The following is a 26,786-nucleotide window of genomic DNA, read 5'->3' as shown; positions in this document are numbered from 1 at the left end:
GAGGGAGAAATAAAGCCATTTACTAAAGGAAGCACCGAAAAACTTTTATTTATGTGTACCTCCGAAGTGTGAGGAGTGTTCGTCACTCAGCTGTATCTGACTCTTTGTGACCCCATGGACAGTAGCCTGCAGGGCTCCTCTGTCCCTGGGATTCTCCAGGCAAGAATACTGGAGTGGGTTGCCATTCTCTCCTCCAGATCTTCCCAACCCCAAGATGGAACCCAGGTCTCCTGCATGGCAGGCAGATTCTTCTACCTTCTGAAACCCCAGGGAAGCCCTACTTCCTCAGAGCTGAAGTTATGAAGAAATGTTCTAAATAACATTTCTGTCTTGGCTGTAAATGATACAAGGATGTTTAAAACAAAAAAGTACTAAGTATCTTCTATAGACAGGAATACAGAGTTGAATAATTATAAGAAAGCAGATGGTCCTGGATGACAATGTTGAAGTTACATTTCAGCTGCTCTATCAGCAAACTGGCAGTCACATCAATGGAATACACAGTGATCTGTGAGTTAATGGCTGGCTGGCTGGCTGTTCTCACTAAAAGATAAAGGAAGATTTGAGAACCTTCACTTTAGAACGTCCACAAATGGGGCTCTCTCCCGTCCCCAGGCCTGCACTGCAGTAACCAAAAGGCCACTGGGGTCAAGCACATTGTTACAAATGACTAGATTAGGGTTCTGTGTGTATACAGTCACTCAATCATGTCCGCTCTTCCATGACCCCATGGACTGTAGCCCGCCAGGCTCCTCCGTCCATGGGATCCTTCAGGCAAGAGTACTGCAGTGGGTTAGTTACGGTTAGCTTCCCTGAATCATCATTTTGCATTCATAATTCAACTACCTAACCCCATCGATGTTTGGGTGCCACACATGTGAGCTAAGTGATGTGCGAAAGATAAGAAATCTGATTTTCCTTTCCCAACTCATTTATACTACAAAACTTTGTACTATATTAAAAAATAAAACACTGCCTTAAATATCCAAGAGCAGAGGTAAAAGAATGGCTAGGTAAGTCATAACTAAGTTATGGCTGATGTCCTGTTTTACAACTTACTGTTGGGGTGATGCTAAGTGAGAAAAACCCAAGGGTGTGTGTGCGGGGGGTGTCTGCTTCTCTGCAGAGACAGAGACACCACAGAGCTAACAATAGCTATCTTCTGATCATTTCTGGGGATGCTTTCTATTTTATTCTGTGTATTCTGCTACTGAAACAGTAAACTTCTTGAATGCACACTTTCCAATAAGGTAAGTCTTATTTCAAAATGAAATACTGCAAGATTTCTTCAAAAACACTGTATTCCTCAGAAACTAAATCATTAATACAGCAAAATTTAGAAGTACATGAAAAACACTTTACCGTACACATCTGCACCATGATCACACACAGTATCCAAACATATTCCTTCTCGTGTGTCCCACACTTTTATAGTACAGTCCCAGCTGCCAGATATTAGCAGGTATGGGATCTCAGGATTCCACATCAGTCCCCTCACAGGCGCCGTGTGTCCACTAAGAATATTTATGCACGCATCTTGAGTGTAATCCCAGATTCGAACAGAACTGAAAACAGAATATTATGCATATAATACCATTCAAGTTATAATTTATCTAAAGGGTCAATATATTTTTAATGGAGCACATATTGTTAGTGATTATTTCTTAGCATACTGAAAAAGCAGTTTATGTTTCAAGATATGTTGATTCTCCACAGTGCAAAGAATGAATAATTAGTTCGGCTGGAGCCAGCCTATTAAAATATTTCTTCTTTACTTTTGCTGGTCATTTACTACTGATACTACATATATGATTTCACAGTTTATATGTTTGAAAAAATTGCTTTCTTAAATTATCGAAAGCAGGTAAAGCCAAAGAAAAAATATGACTAACAACATGTGTATGATCATTTAAATACATTCAGATTATTTGTATCATGAAAATACAGCATATATGATGATGGATATTATTTGAAAAATCAATTCCTATCTATGCTTCTTAAAAAAGGCTTTATTGGAGGATAATGACTTTACAATGTTGTGTTAGCTTCTGTTGTACAACAAAGTGAACCAGCTACAGATATACATATATCCTCCCTCTTGAGCCTCCCAGGGCCCCCATCCCACCCCTCTAGGTCATTACAGAGCTCTATGCTTTTATCAACACAGTAAACCGTTCATGTTTATGTCAGTAAAGTAAGTTTCTTAGTCTGTGGAATCACTCTCAGATCAAGTACAAAATTTAAATACAAATGGATTCATAATATTACTGGAGTTTACTGACTGTAGAATACAAATATTATTGAAGTAAAATTTTAACTCGAAATCAATTTAAAACCTCCAGATGCCAACTCTGCTTGGATAACTCATAATTATCTTTAAGTTACAGATTTACATCAACCTGAAAATATCAAAATATTAATACTCCAAAGGTTATATTACACCATTATATATATATATATGTATATATATATATATATATATACATCATATACTTTTATTTAAGGCATATCTCTTTCCACTTTATATAAAAAGACTTTTCTTCTTCTCTTTTATACTAGGACAGGATAATGTGGTTACTATTACAACTTTTACTAGCACAAAGTAAGACTTTTCTTATCTCAATTTATCTCCTATTCAAATAGCCCAAACTGTACTATGCAAATATGTCTGATATAAAACACAGACAAGATTTCAGAAACTTTCACAAACTCAGAAAAGAATGTTAGATCATTCTCATTTCTAAAATATCCTCTCTTCACTTTAACACATATAATCATCTTTTACTCCATTCTTAATGAAAACAGAGTACATACTAAATATGAGAACATTATTAAAAATAAACTCTTCTCTGTATTTTAAAAGGATTTACTGTTTCAGACATTTTCCCCAACAGACCCTTCTGCAATCTTCATTTCTGTTAACTTTGTTCTTAGTAAGATAGAAATAAGCAGCTACAGCAAGCACAAGAACCTCCTCCAGGGGATTTTCCCACCCCAGGGAATGAACCCAGGTCTCTCACATTGCAGGCGGATTCTTTACCGTCTGAGCAACCACGGAAGCCCAAATAAGGATATAGAAAGCGTGAATATGACAGTAAGTAAGGAACACTGTTTAGACGTATGCAATTAGATACTTGTTAACTGCCTACCTATTAAGTACGTATTTAGAATAGTTCCACATACAAGTTGGATAATATAATAAGCACATTTCTAGAAAATCGCAGGCTTTTGAGTTTTAAACAAGAATCCAAAGTACATACCCATCATCAGAGCCGCTGCAGAGAGTCCCCTCCCTCAGAGGAGACCATCTCACATGGAACACTTTCTCCGTGTGCCCGCTGAACACCTTCAGTGGCTGGTCCGAGCTGGTGGCCACGTAATAGACACGAACATTTTTGTCTTCACAGCCTGTGGCTATCATGTCTCTGAAACATCATCAATGGCCCATTAAAAAAATGACAGTGTTGATAATACCTGTTACTGATAGTTTTTAAATGTACACCGTACTAATTTCTAAAACCAGAATGCTCTGCTCCCTTCATGAAGTTACACTACAAACCGATGTAAGTAAAAACATCATTTATAGAAACTGCTCTAGTGCAGTTTCTCAAGCTTCCCTTTTAATCAGGTAAATTTTTTATTTCCCTCAGATGAGAGATAATGGTATATTTACTTGTTTTTTTTTTCAAGATGCCCAGATTCATAAATTGAATATTTCTCAGACTTTTGTATTTTGCAACTATTGGAACTTGAAAAGGGTCTCAAATGGTCAGTGATTGAGATCTGCTGAACTGCTGGTAGGCAAGTTATTAATTACCTCATGCCCTGACTGCTAGTAGATTTTTTTGTGGTACTGGTACAAAATAGCAGTGTTTCCCCCAGAAGTGTACTAGGAAACTCCCCAAAGACCAGGGTCGACTCATCTGACAGTAAGCCAGTCACAGTCCTGTTTTCCAAATCTCTCTGGTGGTTTCCCCAACTTGAGATGCTTAACCGTTGGATCCAGAAGAATCCTTCGGAAATATAATATGTGGATATGATCTTTTAATGATCATTGCTCATTATTCTTAAAGACAGTGAGACAAGCTAAGCAACTATCTGTACCCGAGTGGTCATGCCTGGAGTACTGTTCATGGTGGAATTCAAGTACTAGACAGACCTGTGGAATCATGAGCCAGACACAACAGTCTCTCCAAGAACATTAACAATCATAGAGACAGTCCCCAGGCCCAAAGCTAAAGAGGCGAAGCTACACATTTTGGACCCAATTGTCATCAAAACCTTCTCCAAACTTCGAACTGCTGATTTTTGTCATATCGGTTATAATACCTATATTTATTAACGCTTACATGTCAAAAAACAGAAATCTTTAAACTAGCATGCTGGTTGGTCTGTAAATGTATAGATTACATGCACCCAAGGCTCACTGATAAACAGGAGTGTTTCTCTATGTGGGAAAATATATTTTGCATAATATAAATAGTTACATGTACACAGGAGTATATTTTATATATATGCAGATACACAGATATAAAATCTTAGAAATGAAAAAAATTCAAAAAATGTACACACCAGCTATCCAAATTATAAATTCAGGAATATGAATAAACTTTTATAAGTTCAAGATGTTTTTCACTTATCTCCTAAGACACTAAGTGGAATATAAATACAGAAATTAGAACATTTAGAAAAGATTTTTAAAAACAAAAATGTCAAAATGAAAAATGAAACTTATTAGACAGGCTTACCAATAAACATAATAGTTAAGTATAAAGGATTCTTTTTTTTTTAAGCTTTCTTAACCAACAAAACATACTGCATTCCTATCTTTATTCCCCCTGAATGGTCAAATTCTTAAATTCTTATTAACCCTAAAAAAGAGTGAAATAAGAATGTGGAACTGTTCTGTTGATCAGACACAAGGTAATTCTACTCATTTGTATGTTCAACAAGTATTTACTACACATCTACTTTTTTTAAGGTATAGTGAGGGCTAGAAGCACAGTGTTTTGCTCAGAATATACTGTGAAAAGTAGAGAACCGCTGCTGATCTCAGGGAGAGGTAGCCAATTCACAACTAAAACAATTTGCTGATGTTAAGTGTCCTAAGGTGTACGACACTACAGGGGAAATTTACCTAAGATGGGGCTCAGGAATACTTTTCTGCAGAAGTGGTTCCTGAGCTGAGAGACAGGGAAAAGTTCTGTATGCCCAGGTCAGGATGGACCGGGTCGGGTGGGGTGGGAAGTAGAATCCTAGATGCAGGTGCAAACAGGAGCAGAAGCCCTGCGGCAAAAATGAGCTGGCTGGTTCAAGAAGTGGAAAGCCACTGTGGCCAGAGTGAAGAAGCAGAGGTAGCAGGGCCTGGGATGCGATAATAAGGCACAGAGGAGCCGGCTTATACATGGACTGCCTGGCTAGGACTCTGCATGTTATCCCAGCATCAATGGGAAACTGCTGGGAGATTTAAGCAACAGAAAGCTGTGCTCACATCTGCATTTCTCCACGCTCACTCTGGCAGCCACCTGGAGAACACAGAGAGGAAGTGGTGACAACAGGTGTGAACTCTGAAGCTGATTTAGAAGGCTTCTGCAGCGGTCCCCAAACAGACAAACGTCACTGGCTCAGTGGCTGGGGGGTGATTAGGAAAAGAATAATCAGACGGAGGCTATGACAGGAGTTGATGGCTGACTGGAAGTGACAGTTGAGGGATGCTAAGGTCTAAAAAAGGAGAACAAGGGTTTCAGCAGTTTGTTGCTGGCACTTTCAGGCAGCCGAGATGGAAAACACTGCGCAATAGTGATTTGATTCAGAACCCAGTGCAATAAGGTGTGAATATCTGATACGTATATTTTAAAAGCATAATTCATATTATTTTCACCATATTTAAAGAAAATTTGACTTTTCAAATACAATTTGTTGTTGTTCAGCCGCTCAGTCATGTCCAACTCTTTGCAATCCCATGGACTGGAGCATGCCAAGCTTCCCTGTCCTTCACTGTCTCCCATATATTTGACAGGATATAATTGATCCCACATATTTGACGGCATATAAATGTAATTTATATCCTGTCAAAGAGAGGTGTGAAACACAAGATTCTTGGAAGTGCAGGGGCTTAAAGGATCAATTTTAGTGGAGGTTTGATGTGGATTAATTTTTAAATTTAAGCTGATCTTTACATGGTAAGTACCAGGCTCTTAAGCAAGGTTGACCTTTCAAAACCATTCTAAGCTCCACGTCTTGGGAAATCACCCCATGTCATGGCATTTGCATCAGGCGGAGGCAATGGGAAGTCATGGGGACAATACCACTGCAGAGATTCCTAAGAGGGTTTGGAGCAAGGGCCACCTCTCAGAAGCCACACGCAGATGGGACCGACTTCCATTTTCATTAGTGAGCTGTATGCTTTTCCCTAAAGCAGCAGCAAGTTGTCTGAAAGTAGGAATCAATATTCCTAAATCATAAAAACTTAATGGAATAAAAAGATGGTTAAACATGCAGTTACAAGACGAGGTAAGGGGAATATCACCTAAAAAGAGTGATGAATATTACTTATGAGAATAACATCAAACTTTATGGTTATTCAAAATCTTTTAAAGTGTTTATTACTTATTTCAGGGAAAAATACTTACTTGTTGTTTTGGCTCCAATCACAACCAAACACTGCAGCTGGATGTCTATATTTGTGTAGTATTTTGCCATCAATTGTTCGAATTATACTGAAATTGAGTATAATATGTTAATAGAAAATTACGACATTCTAAATACATTATTCAAAGGAAGAAAGCCAAAACTGTGTAATTTAAACAAAATGTTTTAGGATAGAGACCTTGTCTCCAGAGCACAGGGAACATTTAAAAGGACCATGTAAATGATATTATAAATATGATAAGTATGTTTACATCACATAGTATTAATTATGCCAACCCACTGAAACCTACTTAAAGGAGATACCTTTTTATTTAGAACATATTTTCTTATATTTATTCAGGAAATACATAGTATAATACATATATTTTAAAACATAAGCATTACATTTTCAGTTTCAAAATTTAACAGTTGAAAATTTATGTTTAAAACAACTTATTTACAGAGTTGGTTATATGTGTTATTACACCAAGTCCAAGACATGTAAGTTATTCTAACATTTTCATGGCACTTTTTAAGGGATACAACTAGAAATCTGGAGGACCCCTTCTCTCCAAACACACTTCAGACACTTTCAATGCAAAAATAAAGAAAGCTTAATACTCTACTGTTGGAGTAGGAAATGGCAACCTATCCAGTATTCTTGCCTGGAAAATTCCATGGACAGAGGAGCCTGGTGGGTCACAGTCCATGTGGTCGCAAAGAGTTGGACATGACTGAGCACACAATATCCTTCTATATTATTACCATAACACAAGGGCTATTAATTCCATTAGGAACACAAAGCTGTGTGTAAATTAATGTACTGCAAAGTTTGAAAAGTCTTTGGAAAAGACCCTTTTAAAATATCCCTGTTATGTGAAAGTGAATGTGATAGTCGTTCAGTCTTGTCTGACTTTTTGCGAACCCATGGACTATAGCCTACCAGGCTCTACTGTTCACGGAATTCGCCAGTCAAAAATACTGGAGTGGGCAGCCATTCTCTTCCCCAGGGGATCTTTCTAGGCCTACCAAAACTTTTGAGGCTACTAGGAAGTGGTGGTAACCTACACTCAGAAATGTTTAGTGATTGACTGTGGTATTTACCAAGTAAGTTATTGCCCTGAAAATACATGGTAAATCTAACTACATATCCCCTAATAAAAAAACTCTTAGGTACGTATTTCATATTTTGGTATGTATCAATTAGCAAATAGTCATTTTTCAAGGGAAAAATTCCTAATACTGTTGTTTCTGAAAATTTTAGCTTCCTGGTACAGATCTTTGGTTTCCACAACTTCTGTATTTTCCAATGAAGTTAAAAAGTGAGGATGAGAAGATGGGGCAGGGTGTAGCAAAATCCAAGAGGAGATAAACTATTTCTCAACAACAATAAATTCCTATACCACATGTCAAAGATGACAATACCTATAGCTATATGGTAGTACCACTGGATTAAAAACTTCTTTTTTAAACTCAAGGTCAATTCTTCCCTTACATATGTTTCCTGGAAAATTACTTTTCCCTGGGACTCACATATTTCTGAAACACAGGGTCAGAGAAGTTAGTTAGAAATTTCCTACAGCATGACCTTATTCCTCCTTGCAAAGCCTTTTTATCCTTTTTACAGGAATAACATATACTGTGAACTAGTTTCTAGAGCACTTGATGGTCTAGAAACTTTCTCTTGAGTCACTTGGGAAATGAAATACCCCTTCCTCAAAACGTGATGAGGATTAGACTCTGAAAGTACTTTAAGTTGCTTTGAGGCAAGTCACAGAATTTAGTTATAATTTGAGCAGTTTTACATCTAGAAAGCAATTACTGGTTTATTTTTAAACATCACTGCATTGTTATTTATTACTGATATATCACAGCAGTGCACGTGCCTACACATGGAGCTGCTAAATCGTTTCAGTCGCGTCTGACTCTTTGAGACTCCACGGACTGTAGCCTGCCAGGCTCCTCTGTCCATGGGATTTTCCAGGCAAGAATACTGGAGTGGGTTGCCATTTCCTCCTCCAGGGGATCTTCCTGACCCAGGGATCGAACCTGGGTCTCATCTGCTGCATTGGCAGGCAAGTTTTTTTACCACTAGGGCCACCTGGGAAGCCACCATAAATAATATTTATGATAGCTGGCAGAGCTGTACAAACAGAATCTTATCAAATATTTTAATACAGGTGCTAACATGAGACACTGATATTATCAAACCCATGTTTTATAAACAGTGTGATTTCATACACAGTACTTACCAGTAACCATCACCACTGCAGGTTGCTATTCTTTTGGAATCTTTATGACTCCAGGCAATGCAGAATATCCCATTTTTTCCATGCTTCAAAAAATGCAAAATACCTATCAATAAGAAATAATTCACCCCTTTTTTCTCTTATTTATTTACTTCTTCTAATATTACTTTTCTATTAGGAACTTGCTCTAGATGATGCTACAGAGACATTATTGTGAACAACAGAAAGCTGAATATACACTTTATGAATGCATAAAGCTATCACACTTAAGAAACAAAACCACTGTTTTAAGACATAAACTGGGTGGCTCTATTTCCTTTTGGGGGACACTGATAAAGACCCAAAGTCTGTCAGTCATCTGTAGAATTAAGCTCAGTTTTATACCTTTTTCTAGGAAAGCCCATCTTTCCCATAATGATGAAGATAGTTATCATTTTTAAACCCAATGCTATTAAAACTACAGTGTAAGAGATACTGCAAGCAACTGTTATTGATTGTTCTTCTAAACTTCAAAATTTTATTTTTATAAAAGAAGGAAGGCTTAAGGTTATTATTCTAACAGATCACTCTATGTTTGCCTGTACTCTACATTTATCTGTACTCTTGGACTGGAGAAGGGTAAAGGAATATAATCACAGCTGGTATGCTTAGAACTTTTAAAAACACAAAGAATATAATCTATACACAGGAATGTCACTCATCAACTAGGTAATGGGTGTAATCAACTAATTTTCAAGTCTCCCAGCATCTTGGTGTCTTGTGACCTAGGTACCTTCTCATTAGCACTAGGCAGCCCCAATCTGACCCCACAGCCAGCCCCAAGCATCCAGGACGTCTCTTATGTCATTCACGGCTTTCCCAGCATCCAGTAGCATAGATAGGACCAGTATCAAAACTGCTTAAATTTAGGATAATAAATGTGGGAAAAATTAACACTGCTGACTTCAATTAACTGTTATGTGGGCCTCACAAAATAAAGCTTAAGACATTACTGACCCCTAAGTGCACTGAGTTCACGAGGATGAACTCAGCCAATGGAGGATCCCAAATCCTTCAACTGAATGAGTATAAAGACCACTTCCATTCCTGTGTCCATCTTTATAAAGGTGGACACCCCAAAAAAGTTAAAAATAGCAAACAGAAGACCACCTTAGTAAAACAGCCTTAAAGCTCCAGAGAAAAAGTCACTTTAGTCTCCCCTTAACACCAGCCACAATTTAAGTACAGTAATCACTGTAACCACTTGAATGAAATTTCAGGAAATCGAGGGACAATCCTAGACCCTGTTCATTATTCTCCTCCCTTCACAGCTAACATGTCAACAAGATCACAAATATTTTGCAAATATTAACAGAACAGAGGGAAAAAATGGAAGGACAATTCAACTCCAAGCAGAAGGAAGAGTACAATCTGTGACACTGTAAAGAGGAGAGATGGAGTTTTTACAACGTGTTATGGAAAAATGAAATTTGAGACTCAGAATTAAAACATTCAACTTTACCATCTTATAGGTGAACATTCAGGCTCAAGGAAATAAAATGATTCTATGTCAAGAGCTAACAAGTGACAAAATTGGGACTGTGATTTGGGACACATTCTGAGCTTAGTCTTTTTGTAACTTTTGAATATTTGCCTGGACAATTTTGTGGAAGATGGCTTAAAATTCCTTTGAACCTCTAATGCAACTTTAGGTGAGTAACTGCATCTTAGCTACATTTTTCAGAATTCATTTTAGCATATGGATGTCCTCTTGGATTTTCTTCTAATTAAGAGAATATAATGCTACCTGCTGATTAACTATTAAATTAAGAGAGAAAAGCACTGAAAATACATGAGGCCATATAAGACATTCTATTATTTAGCTAGCAATAAATACATCCTACCTCATTAAATCGTTGTACCATTTTGCCCTTTTTAATATCCCAAATAAAAGCACCATTTCGGGAAGTTGCTCCGGCAATACAATTTAAATCACCTTGGGAAACAATTTGTTAGACATTATATGAAATGTTTGCCACAAATACAATTCTTTTTAAAAATGTAATTTTTGAAAAAGATGAGTTTGCAAAGTGCTTCAAGTTTTTTTTTAAATAATGAAAATTATTAATTGCATTCAAGTACAGACAGAAAGTATAGTGCATAAATATATCATACAAGTTCAGCAATTATCAAAGTATGGTCAATCTTATTTTCGTCTATAGCCTCCTACTGGATTTTTTGGAGTAAAGCTCTAACATTGTGTTCTTTCATCAATAAACACTTGAGGACAGATGTCTAAAATACAGGATCTCTTTTATTAATGTGATCAAACTAGTATAATCACAAATAGAAAAACTATCAATAATTCCTCAGTATTATTACATATCCAGTCAGCATTTACATTTTTCTGACCATCTAACAATTTTAGTAATCTATTAATGGTTAGGAAAGTAAATATTTCTGTAAGCAAGACACATGAAAAAATTCATTTTCTCCATCAAAAACATAATGCTCTTTATTTTTAAGAAAAAAAATCTATGAAAATCAAATTACTGATTTTGTTGATGATTCTGAATTTGTTACAAGGCAATCAAAGAAGAGGTTTTCTCCGTTAGAAGAAACAAAACAGCTATTACCTGCTACCTAGGAGAAAAAATATAGAGGAATTATTTTGTGATAAATGACTGTAAGTACTTTAAAAAATAATCCTCACCAGTTTTTCTAGGATTTTCATTCTGCTACCCTGTTGGGGCTCTAAAATTACTGGGGAAAAGTTTTCACATTTATTTGCACCTCTAAAAATTTTCCTGTGATTCTTCTCTAAAAATAGGGAAAAGAAAATAGAAGTCTCTTCTGAAGACATCAAACCCTTTAAAAACTATATATATATATATATTCAGGGCTAAAAATTTATGTGAATGAGGAGATAAGCTAAAAAATAAGCTATATACTGGCTATAAGTCAGTTTTTAATTCATATATTAGTATTAGAACAAATAAGTAAAACATTCTACATACTTTTTAAAGTGAAAAACTCAGTTTAGTTTGTAAAGTTATTCATTACAGGAAAATTTAATGTTTTGGGAGAAAATGCCAGCGGTTTCATAGGACATCTCTTCTCTTTTTAAGGATAGGAAAGTATAAAGGTTCCATCATACTGAGTCCAAGAAAAGACCTTTGTATCGCAAAAAATCCTTCAATATTACAAAAGTGGAGTTTATACAAAATCACATGCTCATAATCAAACTGATGATCACTCTTGTTCACAAAACAGATGCACCAGGGAAAGACAGGTAGCATAATTTTTGGAAAAAAAAATATTTTATTTTTATATGTTTGATTCACATGAAAATATTAAGGAAAACTTCCATCATGTAAAATACATTACACCTTTACAGGGCTTCCCTTGTGGCTCAGACAGTAAAGAATCTGCCTGCAATGCGGGAAACCTGGGTTCGATCCCTGGGTTGAGAAGATCCCCTGGAGAAAGGAATGGCAACTCACTCCAGTATTCTTGCCTGGAGAATTCCAGGGACTGCGGAGCCTGGTGGGCTATGGCTCATGGGGCCAGACACGACTGAGCGACTAACACTTTACAGGCAGATCTATACAAATGCAGCTAAAATGAGATGGGTCAGTATCACCCTGATTTACTGTGGCTTCTCTGTGTGACTACACCACACAGAAGGGCCCAGAAATCAAAGTGCCTGCTCAGGGAGCTCATTCTAAATCCCCCCAAACTGCACCAACACGTATGTTGATGCTAATTTGCCTCCACAATCATTTGGAGCAAGACAGCACTGAAGGACAGAAGATAATGCAGACGAACATAAAAGTTATGAGAGTCATTCCACTGTACTCCTGATTTTAATAAAAAGGTTCTTACCTGGAGCCCATGAAAGGGAATAAATGACCCCTTCGTTCCCCGGGGAAGTGTATACCGCAGTCAACGTGTTTATATCCCAGACTTTTATGGTGCCGTCAAATGAAGCTGTTGCTAAAAGATTGGGGTTGTCAGGCTTGAATTTGCAGTCAAAAATAGTTTCCACATGACCCTAGGAACGCAGCATAAAAAAACACAGAAGAAAACCAGGCAAAATGTGAGTTCTCAGCAGGGTTGTATTCTATTTGACACAGAGGCTTCATGATCGTAACAACAGAAGTTTGTAGACTCACAGAATTATTATGACTCAATAATAGAAATGAACCTTAGAAAATGCTTAATCCAACCTTGTTCATTTCATGAATGAGAACAAGAAAGCTTGGAGTAACTGGCAGAGATGGACTTTCTCCTTCGTCCTGAGAGAACATTCTATTTCTCATTTTGCTTCCAAAACACAGTGAAACTACATGATTTTCTGATACTACACATAGGGTAACATGGCCCAAACAATAATGGGAACACTGCCAAATGCAGAATAGTCCCAATAAGCTAAGCAGAAAGTACTATTTAAAGAAATTTAATCCTTTGTCTGTTTCTTCATTTGCTATTATTTTCTCCCAATCTGAGGGCTGTCTTTTCACCTTACTTATAGTTTCCTTTGTAGTGCAAAAGCTTTTAAGTTTCATTAGGTCCCATTTGTTTAGTTTTGCTTGTATTTCCAATATTCTGGGAGGTGGGTCATAGAGGATCTTGCTGTGATTTATGTCGGAGAGTGTTTTGCCTATGTTCTCCTCTAGGAGTTTTATAGTTTCTGGTCTTACATTTAGATCTTTAATCCATTTTGAGTTTCTTTTTGTGTATGGTGTTAGAAAGTGTTCTAGTTTCATTCTTTTACAAGTGGTTGACCAGTTTTCCCAGCACCACTTGTTAAAGAGGTTGTCTTTTTTCCATTGTATATCCTTGCCTCCTTTGTCAAAGATAAGGTGTCCATAGGTTCGTGGATTTATCTCTGGGCTTTCTATTCTGTTCCATTGATCTTTATTTCTGTCTTTGTGCCAGTACCATACTGTCTTGATGACTGTGGCTTTGTAGTAGAGTCTGAAGTCAGAGCAACTCCTGAAGCTCAATTCCAGAAAAATAAATGACCCAATTCAAAAATGGGCCAAAGAACTAAACAGACATTTCTCCAAAGAAGACATACAGATGGCTAACAAACACATGAAAAGATGCTCAACATCACTCATTATTAGAGAAATGCAAATCAAAACCACAATGAGGTACCATTACACGCCAGTCAGGATGGCTGCTATCCAAAAGTCTACAAGCAATAAATGCTGGAGAGGGTGTGGAGAAAAGGGAACCCTCTTACACTGTTGGTGGGAATGCAAGCTAGTACAGCCGCTATGGAAAACAGTGTGGAGATTCTTAAAAAACTGGAAATAGAACTGCCATATGACCCAGCAATCCCACTTCTGGGCATACACACTGAGGAAACCAGATCTGAAAGAGACACATGCACCCCAATGTTCATTGCAGCACTGCTTATGATAGCCAGGACATGGAAGCAACCTAGATGCCCATCAGCAGATGAATGGATAAGGAAGCTGTGGTACATATACACCATGGAATATTACTCAGCCATTAAAAAGAATTCATTTGAATCAGTTCTAATGAGATGGATGAAACTGGAGCCCATTATACAGAGTGAAGTAAGCCAGAAAGATAAAGAACATTACAGCATACTAACGCATATATATGGAATTTAGAAAGATGGTAACGATAACCCTATATGCAAAACAGAAAAAGAGACACAGAAATACAGAACAGACTATTGAACTATGTGGGAGAAGGTGAGGGTGGGATATTTCAAAAGAACAGCATGTATACTATCTATGGTGAAACAGATCCCCAGCCCAGGTGGGATGCATGAGACAAGTGCTCGGGCCTGGTGCACTGGGAAGACCCAGAGGAATCGGGTGGAGAGGGAGGTGGGAGTGGGGATCAGGATGGGGAATACGTGTAAATCTATGGCTGATTCATATCAATGTATGACAAAACCCACTGAAATGTTGTGAAGTAATTAGCCTCCAACTAATAAAAAATTTAAAAAAAAAAAAAAGAAATTTAATGTTTACAATATTTACAATTAAATACTTTTAATAGTTCTAGACACCTTTCTAAAAAGTTTCAGTCAACCAAAATAAATTCCTAATGTATGGCTCTCTACAAAAATAATCTGAGGACAATATTAATACATAAGTAAAAGTAAGTATCACTTTATACACAAAATAAGTATTGCATTATAAATAGAAAGAAAAACCACAGACATACCAAGTCCCTAAGAAAATCCCACTTCTTGGCTCCCATATCATAAAGTCCAACGCCACCATCCAAGAAACAGCATACAGCGTGACCAGGAGGAAGAGAGAATGCTTGATTCTGCGTCAGAGTCGGGGGTGGGACTGCTTCACTGGTGGAGGACGTGTAATGATTTTTGGTTGGGGACTGGTTTGAAACTAGGAAAGAAAATAATCAACCCTAATGCCAGTGGCTTCCCACATGCTGGAATGAAGTCAAAGGACCTAATTTATATAGATGCTCCTTCGTTTTCTTTTATCTAGAATTTGTATCAGCAAACTCTTAATAAGCAATGATCAGATTTTCTGCCACAGGTGTACTTTTGCAGAACTGCCTACGCACACACACATATATATACAAAATGGGATATTATTTTGAAAAGAGGTGTATAGAGTGCAGGTGAAACGAGATGAATAAAAATTAGTGTGAGGAATCACAATATGTGGTGAATATTTAGTTTCTTACTGCCCCATAAATTAAAACACAACATGATTATTTTGGAATCAGAATTTTCTTTCAAAATGCTGATATAAAAGCTTATTGCTTCCTCTACACATGCAAACATACATGTGAAGTTTTTTCTTTTAAAACTAATAACCCTCTTCCATAAATTTTCAATCCAATGAAAATAACTATTTTCGAGATTATTTATGATTCACTTTATCTTGTGGCTCAGCTGGTAAAGAATCTGCCTGCAATGCGGAAGACCTGGGTTCGATCCCTGGGTTAGGAAGATCCCCTGGAGGAGGGAAAGGCTACCCACTCCAGTATTCTGGCCTGCAGAATTCCATGGACTGTATAGTCCATGGGGTCACAAAGAGTCAGACACTTTGTGCGACTTTCACTTAATTTAGCACCTATATTAACAATCAAACTGTCTGACATACATGTGCATCTTAATTTCTTCTTTGTCAACGTTTACTTTTCATAGACTTTCATTTCCCCAACTTTGCATAAAAGTCTCCTTGCTTAGTCATTTTCTGTATATTCTTTTTTTTTTGCAGCTTAAATAGTACAAATTTATTATCTTAAAATTCTGCAGGTCAGATCTGATACAGGTATCACTGGATTATCACATATTTTGTCTTCTTTCAAAAAAGCTCTCCCTTAGAATGTAAATATGCTCTTGTAAATATAATTTAAAATAATGACACCACTGTAAATTATTAGGTCAATCTATATTAATTACACACTGGAATACAGATAAATATTTCCCAGTATATTTTCTCTTTGATTCAGAGCAATTTTACTTAACCCTATCACTCTATTTCTTATTTTCACCAGTATCATCGTTTCATTTTCCCCATGTAGACAATTTAATATTATTTTAATATCCTCATTCAATAACATTTAAAAATGTAATTTTGCTCTAAATATTTTCAATTTAGCAATATTAGATAATGCGTGGCTTTGATGGTATCTTTAGCACACATATTATCAAGGGCCGTTTTTAAAAATTTGCTTTTCAGTAGCATCCAGTATTTGCTATATTTATATCATTATATGATTTTATTTGATAGCAGCAAATATGATATTTTTAAATATTAAATTTTAAGATTTTTACTTACATTTTTTCCTTGGAGGAGAATTCAGCACATGTAAGCAGTGAAATCCTGTTTTCTTTAATTTAAAATTATCAACAGGTGTTGTTCTAGAAACATTCCAAATGCGTAAAACACCCACTTGGGAATCTAGTCAGATCAAAAGAAAAGCATTCTTAGCACATTTTATTTGAAACATAAAATGCTGATATAAAAGTAATAACAAAATTTCAACTTGCCAGATTTTTAACACCACTTACCGACATTCTTCACACAATATTATATAATAATACAAAGAAGCAGCTGAAATGATACTCATCCCTTAAATTTTTGGCAGGTTTTGCTATTTTTTTTCTGTTCCAAATTGCCTTCTAAGCTGAGAGGCTGCTTGCTTTTGCAGCTTCACCCAGAAAAGACAGTTATGACGATTTTATCACAAAAAAGCACCCAGTGACAATGTGCTCTAGGAAAGCCAGTCACAGAAAACTTCCTACCCCTGCCATTAACAATCCCTCCTCTTCTGAAATGTTTGTAAACTGCTTCCTTGCTCACCTGCAGCCAAACAAGGACTAGCTGATATGCCTGAAGAGTAACTAGAAAACCCCCGGCTTCCAAAATTCCCACCTTAATAAGTTACTCCAGAAACAAGACTGGCAGTTCCTCAACTGATTAAATGCAGAATTACCATATGACCCAACAACTGCTCTCCTGCATCCACACCCAACTGAATTACAGACATGTCTACATAAAGCCCGCACACACAAGTTCACAAGAGCATCATTCGTAACAGCACAAAAGTGGAAACCATCTAAGTGTCTATCAACTGATTAATGGAGGAACAAAATTTGGCATATCCATACAATGGAACATTATCCATCTGTATAAAGGAATGAGGACTCATCCACACTACATCACGGATGAATCCTGAAAACCTGATGTTAAATCAGAGAAGCCAGACATAAAAGGCCACACACTGAATGATTCAATTTCTGTGAATCTAGAATACGCAAATCACAGAGACAGAAAGCAGATGACTGGCTAATGTACATACATATGTGACTAGGGAGTGCACTGGGGGTCATGGAGACTGACTGTTGATGGGTACAGAGTCTACCAGGGGGATGAGGAAAGATTCTGGAGGTAAATGGTGGTAACAGTTGTACAATGCTGTGAACACAGGAACCACTAAACTGTAAGCTTTAACTTGGTGATTTTTATGATAAGTGAATTTCATCTCAATAATAAGGACAGTAATAATAATACATAAAAATACAATTCCCATATCTATCATTAATTATATCGTGTGCACAATATATATATATATTATATAATATATAATATATATTATATAAGTCAATTAACATATATAAAAGAATCTGTCTACTTCCGTGTGTAGTTAAAGTACTTAAAAAATAAAGACTTCTTTTAAAGCTGTTGAAAGGATAAAGACTCTTTTGTCTTTTATTTTAGACTTAGCAAATATGGGCAGTATTTGCTGAAATACTGAAAGTACTCGGTTTCTCTGAACCTATGTGAGTGGTAAGTCACTCACATAGTTAACTCCTAATGACTATTTTAAATTCCTCATCTTCTCATCCTCCATCACTTCTTAGCTTTGCTGACTGTCTTATAATTAGGAAAACATGACTCAAAACTATCAGTGAAGCTAAGCGACCTCTCATTCATATAACTTGTTTTTCTAGCCAGTACTTTGATTGTCATCCAGCCATGGCTGAGACTGAACTGCTGTTCCCTTTTGTATAAACACAAACCCAGACATGCACACACATGTGTACACACCTGACATATTATGATTTTTACCAGAAACCTGGAAAACTGAGCATTCTTTTCATTTTTATTTGTCATTATGTTAATGATACACAATAGAAATAAAAGTAAACTTGGTATTTACTGTAAAAAATGATAATATTTGAGATATTAATGTCTTACACAAAATCAGTCAATAAAAGAGTACAATTTCCCTGACTCAATTAAAGAACATGCACATATGTGAAGCTCTGGGGAACGAGGCAAAGTTACCTCCTGTTACGAACATCCCAGGAGCACTGGGAACCCAGGCCAGACACTGCACGGACGCCGCGGCACTGGGCAAACTGAAGGTCGTGATGCAACAAAGTGACTCGGAATCCACCAGGCGAAGTCCATGATGCAAATTAGCCACGAGCAGATAGTCAGTAGAGAGCGGGTCCCACTCCAGGGCCGACACGGGATCCTCTTCGTCTGTCCCTTCAAGAGATTCAGGTCTCAGCACATGCTTCTGGCTTTTATTACCTATTCAAATGGAAGGAACATGATTTTCAACAAAATTTCCAAAATAAGACTAACAGCTGAGATCATTTGAACTTCCTCTTTGCAGACCACTGATCCCGAGAGTCCTGGGAATACAGGTCTGGCATTTCTATGTGGAAGTCATAACTGACACGTGGATGCAGGGGAATTAAGAGTTTGTCCGAAGGATGACAGGGAAGCCGCAGTCCATGGGGTTGCAGAGTCAGACACGACTTAACAACCAAACAACCAAGGATGCAGCTGGACAGAACGGCTTTGCTTAGGCAATCCCCAGTATCCTGGATATCTTTCTATTTGCTACTGAGAAGCTGTTAGGAAAAAAAAGTGGAAAAATAACCCACATGATCTTGTCAACAATTACAATTTCATTAAGTTACAATAGCAAAGGGGTAGGGAGGTGCTCACCAACAGGAAGAATATTGTGTTCTGATTGAAAGCACAGGCTCTGGAGGGCTGCCTGGGTCCAAATCCTAGTCCCAAGACACTGAATATCTGTGTGCTCACTTTTTTATTCTATGGTAGAGAACACGACGATACCAGAGGTCTTTTTTTTTAAGAGTAAATGAGTTAATTGCCTTGAAGTGGGTGTATGATAAACAGCATCCCAGTATTTACAGTCATCTGTCCTCATTCATACTATCATTTGTCACATCGTAATTCACTCCTGGCTACCAGAACAAACAGGCAGCCAGAAAAACAGGGAGATGAAACAAATGAAATTAAGTGAAGAAAAGGACCAGCAAACAATCCTCTTATTTCTTCCAAATTATATACACACTGGTGATAACGAAAAAAAGGCTTTTGCTGACATACCACATGGGAACTGCAATTAAATGTTCCTCTCGTTTGCAACAGAAAGGCAGTGAAACAGCTAAGTTTAGAGATTACAACCTTAACAGAAGTACCAATTATTCCTAAGTATCATAAACTTTAAAAGAAGTGCTTACTCAAAAAATACGATAATTGAAAGATACCATAGCTCTTCCTGCAACGTCATCATTACATACTGTCCTCCAACATATCAGATTATAAAAGCAATATTACGTAGGTACTATGCCATCAACATTTCCAAAAGGAAACAATGAAAATTTGATTAGTGCATATCCCTGGAATAATACCAAAGTCAATTTAATTAAAACATTTCTACTATGAAGTTTGAAAACAGATTTTCTAATGATCTGGTTTTGTCTAAGGATACAACCTGAAATAGCTAAAGCAGTAGTTTTCCACCTCTTTTGGTCCTGCTGCTGCTGCTAAGTCGCTTCAATCGTGTCCGACTCTGTGCGACCCCACAGACAGCAGCCCACCAGGCTCCCCCGTCCCTGGGATTCTCCAGGCAAGAACACTAGAATGGGTTGCCATTTCCTTCTCCGATGCAGGAAAGTGGAAAGTGAAAGTGAAGACACTCAGAAGTGTCCGACTCTTAGCAACCCCATGGACTGCAGCCCACCAGGCTCCACCATCCATGGGATTTTCCAGCCAAGAGTACTGGAGTGGGGTACCATTGCCTTCTCCCTCTTTTGGCCCTAGAATCCCCTATTAATATGAGAATTTTTTTTCCATTTATTTTTATTAGTTGGAGGCTAATTACTTTACAATATTGTAGTGGTTTTTGCCATACATTGACATGAATCAGCCATGGATTTACATGTGTTCCCCATCCCGATCCCTCTGGGTCTTCCCAGTGCACCAGCCCCAAGCACTTGTCTCATGCATCCAACCTGGGCTGGTGATCTGTTTCACCCTTGATAACATACATGTTTCGATGCTGTTCTCTCGAAACATCCCACCCTCGCCTTCTCCCACAGAGTCCAAAAGTCTGTTCTGTACATCTGTGTCTCTTTTTCTGTTTTGCATATTAGGGTTATCGTTACCATCTTTCTAAATTCCATATATATGCGTTAGTATACTGTATTGGTCTTTATCTTTCTGGCTTACTTCATTCAGTATAATGGGCTCCAGTTTCATCCATCTCATTAGAACTGATTCAAATGAATTCTTTTTAATGGCTGAGTAATATTCCATGGTGTATATGTACCACAGCTTCCTTATCCATTCGTCTGCTGATGGGCATCTAGGTTGCTTCCATGTCCTGGCTATTATAAACATTGCTGTGATGAATATTGGGGTGCACGTGTCTCTTTCAGATCTGGTTTCCTCGGTGTGTTTGCCCAGAAGTGGGATTGCTGGGTCATATGGTAATATGAGAATTTTTACATGAAGTCCAATACAGAATAAAGTGGTGCTTTTCAGACTGAAAGGGATCAGAAGGCTTGAAGCCTCAGCTGGACCACCTCCCAAGATGTCCCACCCCACCCCTGCCCAACACACACAAAGAAATTCACAAACATACTAAGCGGGGTTTAAAAATCACTGCTTCCAAATGATGGATGAACTGCACTATTGTGGGCAGTCCTCCATGATTATTTATTTCTTCCAAGAGAGATAAAAGCAGGACAGCAGAGAGGTTGAGATCACAGTCTGCTCTGAGAACCCAGAGGACAGAAACAACCATCTGTGGTGACAGTCACTCAGAAGGGAAGGGTGACCACCCCTCAGGACAAGACCTGATGCTGTTGGTGCTAATGGTCTCAGAGTTTCAAACTCACAATTTAGAATGTAGTGTCAGAACTGAAAAGTAGGGCTTCCTTCATGACCCATTAGCTCTCGCATATGTAAGGAAAACACACCACAGGGCTATACTAATGTTCTGTGCGCGTTAATTGCTAAACATCCTACAGAATAATGAAGTCAAGGAATCTGTATGGGGTTGTTACGGGTTGAATTGTGTCCCTAAGAGATGGTGAAATGTACTAAAATGTCTTACAAATAAAATTTACTTCTAAGAGTTATTTGGAATCGGCATAGTACTGGATAATATTTGCAAACTATTGTGCTGTGTGTGTGTGCTCAGTCGTGTCCACCTTTTTGCAACCCCATGGACCGCAGCCCGCCAGGCAACTCTGTCCGTGTGATTCCCCAGGCAAGAATATTGGAACAGGTTGCCACTTCTTTCTCTAGGGGATCTTCCCGACCCAGGGACCAAATCTCCATCTCCTGCATTTGCAGATGGATCCTTAACCACTGAGCCACCTGGGAAGCCCAAGCACAACTATTATTTAAAAATTAAAATACTGTTAACTTTGTATGCCATGTAAACATGAAATTACATATATTAATAAGAAAAATAAAATTGAAGACATCTGACTAAAAGAAAATTCTTACCTGGTTGAAAAATTGACAGACTTCCATCAATATGACCAAAGGCAACTTTCCCCTTTTTCTGTGTATGCCATCTGAATATGCAGATATCAGACAGGAAGCTGTGAGCATCTTTGTGCACAGTTACCCCACTGTCTGGTCCTGAGATGGTCCAGATGAACAGCGGGCCTCTGTGGGAAGCAAACGCCACAGCATCACCAGCATTCCAGCACCAGCTAAGAGAGGCAGGTGTCCCTGGAATAAATTCAATACAGATACACAATAGAGAGATGTGGCATAAGATCATGCCATTCAATATTATCTGCATCCTACGCTTCCAAGACAACTAAAATACAAGGTTATGTTCATTATTTAAAAAAAAATTACCTCTTACTTGGGAATTTAATTTATAAAGTAATCCTAAAGACTACAAGGAACATGCGGAGAGTACGTCTATGATGAAAAAGTATACCTAGTTTCTGGTTTAAAACTACTCATATGCTCATATGCTTCACATACGCAAAGAAACTTAAGAGTTCTTTCTTTCTTTCTTTCAGGAAACTATATATTGGATTGCCCCAAAAGTTCATTTGGATTTTTCTAACTGGAACAAACTTTTTGGCCAACCCAATATTAAAGCAATGAATTCTTACTGTAAGCAATGAAAACGTACAATGAGTTTTTTTTGTGCATAAGACATAGTTTAGGTGATCCAGGTGTACAAGTTAGTATGGGATACAATTTCTGCTTTAAAGGATATTAAATATAAATTGGGGTTAAGTGTTATTCTCTCAGTTGCGTCCGACTCTTTGCGACCCCACTGACTATAGACCACCAGGCTCCTCTGTGGGATTTTCCAAACAAGAATACTGGAGTGGGTTGCCATTTCCTCCTCCCGGGGATCTTCCCAACCCAGGGGTCAAATCCAGGTCTCTTGCATAGCAGGCGTAAGGATTAAATGTATGAAAAGTTAAATGCTACTATACGCATTTAATACCAAACCAAAGTTAATGCTACAACTACAGTCTTATCAGGAGTTTAGACTTAAATTTTAGTTTTGCCTTAAATTAAATGAGTCACGTTACCTAAGCCCGTTTCTTTATCTATAAAATGGATCTGACTAAAACTAGCTGACCACCTGTTTCACATGAATGTTAGGGCAAGAAAATACACTGATGTATATATAACCCCTTTTAAAACTAAAAGACAACATACAAAGGTTAATTATTAATCTCTTATAATTGTCTCACTGAGAAAACTGTCTCTAAATATTGTTTTGATATTTATTTTTGAATTTTAATGTTATATTTAAACAAATTATCTGGTGTTGATTATGTTTTTTAATTGATCAGTGTACTGTCTGATTATTTCATGAAACTGTGTTTTGGTTTGTAAGCATGCACACACACAACCATGAATCATGACATGAAATGTGTTTCTTACATAGACTTTCATTAGAAAGCTTGGAAAACACTACTTTAAAACCTGAGCTTATGGAAGTGTAATATTTTGCTTATTGAAATAAAAATATTTCATTCAGTGAAGTAAATCCCAGTTAAGAGATATACCTTTCGTATTGTCAAGTTTAGCAATGACTTTTTGTTCTGCAACATTCCAAATGATCACTAAATTATCAGCACTGCCACTTGCAAACAGATCAGGATTATGTGGACACCAAGAGAGAGCTGTGATTGTTTTCTTATGTTCAGACATAATTGCGTGGAGTTTGAATTCATTATAATGGTGATCCAACTAAAAAAAATATAAATAAAACATATCAGTGCTTCTTTTTAGGTAATACACTTTCCATTAATAATCACATTATTTTTTAAAAGCTGCACACACGAAAATGAGTGTACCTAATAACAAGATATGAGTACAATTCAATTCAACTCAATTTGGTCTAGTTTCAAGTGAATTCAAATGTATTCAATGGAACAAAATCCCAACCACTACAATATTGTAAAGTAATTAGCCTCCAACTAATAAAAATAAATTAAAAAAAAGAGGACCATTCCTGAAAAAAAAAAATAAAAAGAGAGGACTGACATTAAACATATCAATTTTAAAACAAGTAAAAATAAATGTACATTTAAGTATGCATAATTCAGAGATTTATTATATTTTCTGTAGCCCTATCTATTTATGAGGGAAAAATACCTCGGTCTTGAAAAAATTTTTCTGCAGTTTTTAACTTGTATTTGAATAAAAAAATGTACATTAAGTAAACCAACAGCTCATTATTGCATTATTAAGATATGCGAGGTTTGCAGAGCAATGGTATCATTTGGACCTGTTTTATGTTACTGCTTCTTGGAAAGGGCATTATGTTGTTTTTATATGCAAGTGGACAAAATGAATAGCCTAATTTCCCTATTTCCTTTGTAATTGTGCCATTAATTAGTAGATCAATTCATCTATCATTTTTAACATGTTTATGACATACTGTTATATACTGTATTTGTCATTTTGTTGAACCTGGTTTTTCCCTTGAACACATAACGAACCTCTCACAGTGTTATATGATACTTTTTCAAATCATTATTATATTATCTATTAATGCCACCAGTCTTTCTTTAACCATACACTTGCAGTAAAATCTTAACTGCTAACATAGTCGCCTACACCCAACACCATAAGCCTGTTTAAAGATATAAATGCATTTTCTGTACATGTAGGGATGAACAGGTTTACAAGTTTTAAAGTAGTAAGTGATTTAGGTTACCAATGGTAGATAATACAGATGCAAAGCATCTAATAGAAAAAACTGCTATAAAAGCCACTCAGTGGAAGAGTCTATAAATACAAGTGCATGAAGAAGTCATTCTGCATGTCAGTGGTCGTCTCTGACTTTAAAATAACCCTCATGGGCTCTTGAGCACAATGCAGAAAACTGAACTCAGGAATTGCAAATCAAGAGTTAATTAAATATTTTTATTAACGAAACTGCAGACTTTAATAGCATTTCACCAGCTTTTCAAACTTAATTAAATATTAATCTTACCTGAGAAAATGGAAAATTGAAAAGAGTCAGCATTCTTTTACCTGATAAACATAGATGGCCAGGGTAGCACAGTATGCAAACCTGTCCCCACTGGCAGCGCACACATCTCTGTTCCACGGCTGACACCCAGCGGCCAGCAGTCCCACCTGCCTTACCTGGGACATGTTCACCTTGAAAAGCAAATTCAGAGGAAGGCTGGTCATCTCCATTATTCAATAAATCGCCTCTTCATTGTTTTCTATCTATGTTCCTAAATCCTTATCTCTATGCCCTGAAAAAATTTTCCACTAGCACTATTAATTTCAGTGTATGCTTTCAAAGAATGGGAGCTGAAATCTCCAAATAGCAACAGACATCAAGGCAGGTCATTTCTATTAGGGAAGTGAGATTATAAAATAAATGACTAATGACATTTGATCGCGGGCTGGGAATCCCACCAGCAGTGATAGGGGTCAGAGTGAAACGTAAAGTGCACATTCCTATCCAAAGGGTCTAGTACCACTGACCCTTCCCAAAGAGACAGAAATGCCCAGAATTTCATGTAAATGTACCAATTTTTAAATACATTCATTCATACAATTCATTCAAGGCAGCAAGTTCAAATGTAAAACACTGTGAGCCAACACAGTACTGGGAGTATTCTCTGTCTCAGAACTTGAGTTTCACATTGCCTTTAGCATCCTTACAAACACTATCTGAGGTACATAAGGCAGGAACACAAGCTGGGTTACCAGTAGTCTTCACTGTGAAGAGGGGACAGAAGGAAAGTGGAAATTACAGAATATACATCATTCAAATGGCAGGGCAGAGGATTTTAGAGTAAATCCCAGAGTCAGTTATGTTAACTCTCATTTATTTAAAAAACTACTTTCTTCTTTATATCTCTTCTATTTCATAGTTCCACTTCCTGAAAAGATCTCTTTTTTCCACTCCGATTTTTTCTTTCTTCACCCTATTAAATTCCCTTATCTGAGTGGAACTAGTGATACATTTCTCAAAAAAGTAAATGATCTGCAGTGAACATTAGCATGATAAAAAAATTGTGCTTTTGAGAGCTTACAAGTATAAGAGGCTGCTACAAATACCTGGTTTCTTCCTCCCCTAATGACACTGAGCATTCTTGATAAATAAAAAAAAAAAAATACACACTTTTTCCCCTTTCACAATGTTACAGCAATATTACTTTTCACTGAAAATATACATTATTTCAACTACATGTGAATTAAATAGGCTTTTATAGTTTATTCTTGGGATGTAAGGTTTGTGTGTAAACAAATTTTGAGTTTATATTTGGAAAAGAAACATTAAGACTGTCTGCACCATTCTGCATTCCCAACAGACAAAAATGAGAGTTTCTGCTACTTCACCTTCTCTTCAACTTCTCACCAAAGTTAGTGGTGAGATGGTTTAGATGGGCCAGTCTAAGAGGCATGTAGCAGCCTTTTACTGTTGCTTTAATCTGCAATTCCCTTAATAATCTGTAATGTTGGACATCTTTCCATAAGCTTGCATGTCTATCATCTTCAGTGAGATGTCTTTTCAAGTCTCTTAGCCTTTTATTTTCTGCTCTAATTATTTCTTATATTCTGCTTACTTTGGATTCAATTTGTTCTTCCTTTTCTAGTCTTCTAA

At 37.0% G+C, this 26,786-nt stretch overlaps 1 protein-coding gene across 4 annotated transcripts in view; it reads right to left on the bottom strand.

Annotated features, from left to right (window-relative positions):
- Nucleotides 1–26,786, bottom strand: part of WDR17 (WD repeat domain 17) — a 65,117-nt gene that overhangs the window by 21,605 nt on the left and 16,726 nt on the right. For all 4 annotated transcript variants that reach the window (XR_006266856.1, XM_043454501.1, XM_043454502.1 and 1 more), the window contains 12 exons: nucleotides 25,196–25,324; nucleotides 23,719–23,902; nucleotides 22,175–22,405; nucleotides 18,680–18,931; nucleotides 16,667–16,789; nucleotides 15,072–15,256; nucleotides 12,744–12,912; nucleotides 10,763–10,854; nucleotides 8,883–8,965; nucleotides 6,633–6,719; nucleotides 3,261–3,425; nucleotides 1,363–1,565 (listed from right to left, as the gene is read on the bottom strand). Coding sequence is in view for 3 of the 4 variants with exons in the window: in XM_043454501.1 (XP_043310436.1) it covers nucleotides 1,363–1,565; nucleotides 3,261–3,425; nucleotides 6,633–6,719; nucleotides 8,883–8,965; nucleotides 10,763–10,854; nucleotides 12,744–12,912; nucleotides 15,072–15,256; nucleotides 16,667–16,789; nucleotides 18,680–18,931; nucleotides 22,175–22,405; nucleotides 23,719–23,902; nucleotides 25,196–25,324 (1,903 nt within the window). In the remaining variant the exon portion in view is untranslated. The remainder of the gene's footprint in view (nucleotides 1–1,362; nucleotides 1,566–3,260; nucleotides 3,426–6,632; nucleotides 6,720–8,882; nucleotides 8,966–10,762; nucleotides 10,855–12,743; nucleotides 12,913–15,071; nucleotides 15,257–16,666; nucleotides 16,790–18,679; nucleotides 18,932–22,174; nucleotides 22,406–23,718; nucleotides 23,903–25,195; nucleotides 25,325–26,786) is intronic.

The sequence above is a fragment of the Cervus canadensis genome, chromosome 31, assembly GCF_019320065.1.
Source record: "Cervus canadensis isolate Bull #8, Minnesota chromosome 31, ASM1932006v1, whole genome shotgun sequence".
Taxonomy (NCBI): Eukaryota; Metazoa; Chordata; class Mammalia; order Artiodactyla; family Cervidae; genus Cervus; species Cervus canadensis.
This window is presented reverse-complemented; position numbering and strand designations above follow the sequence as displayed.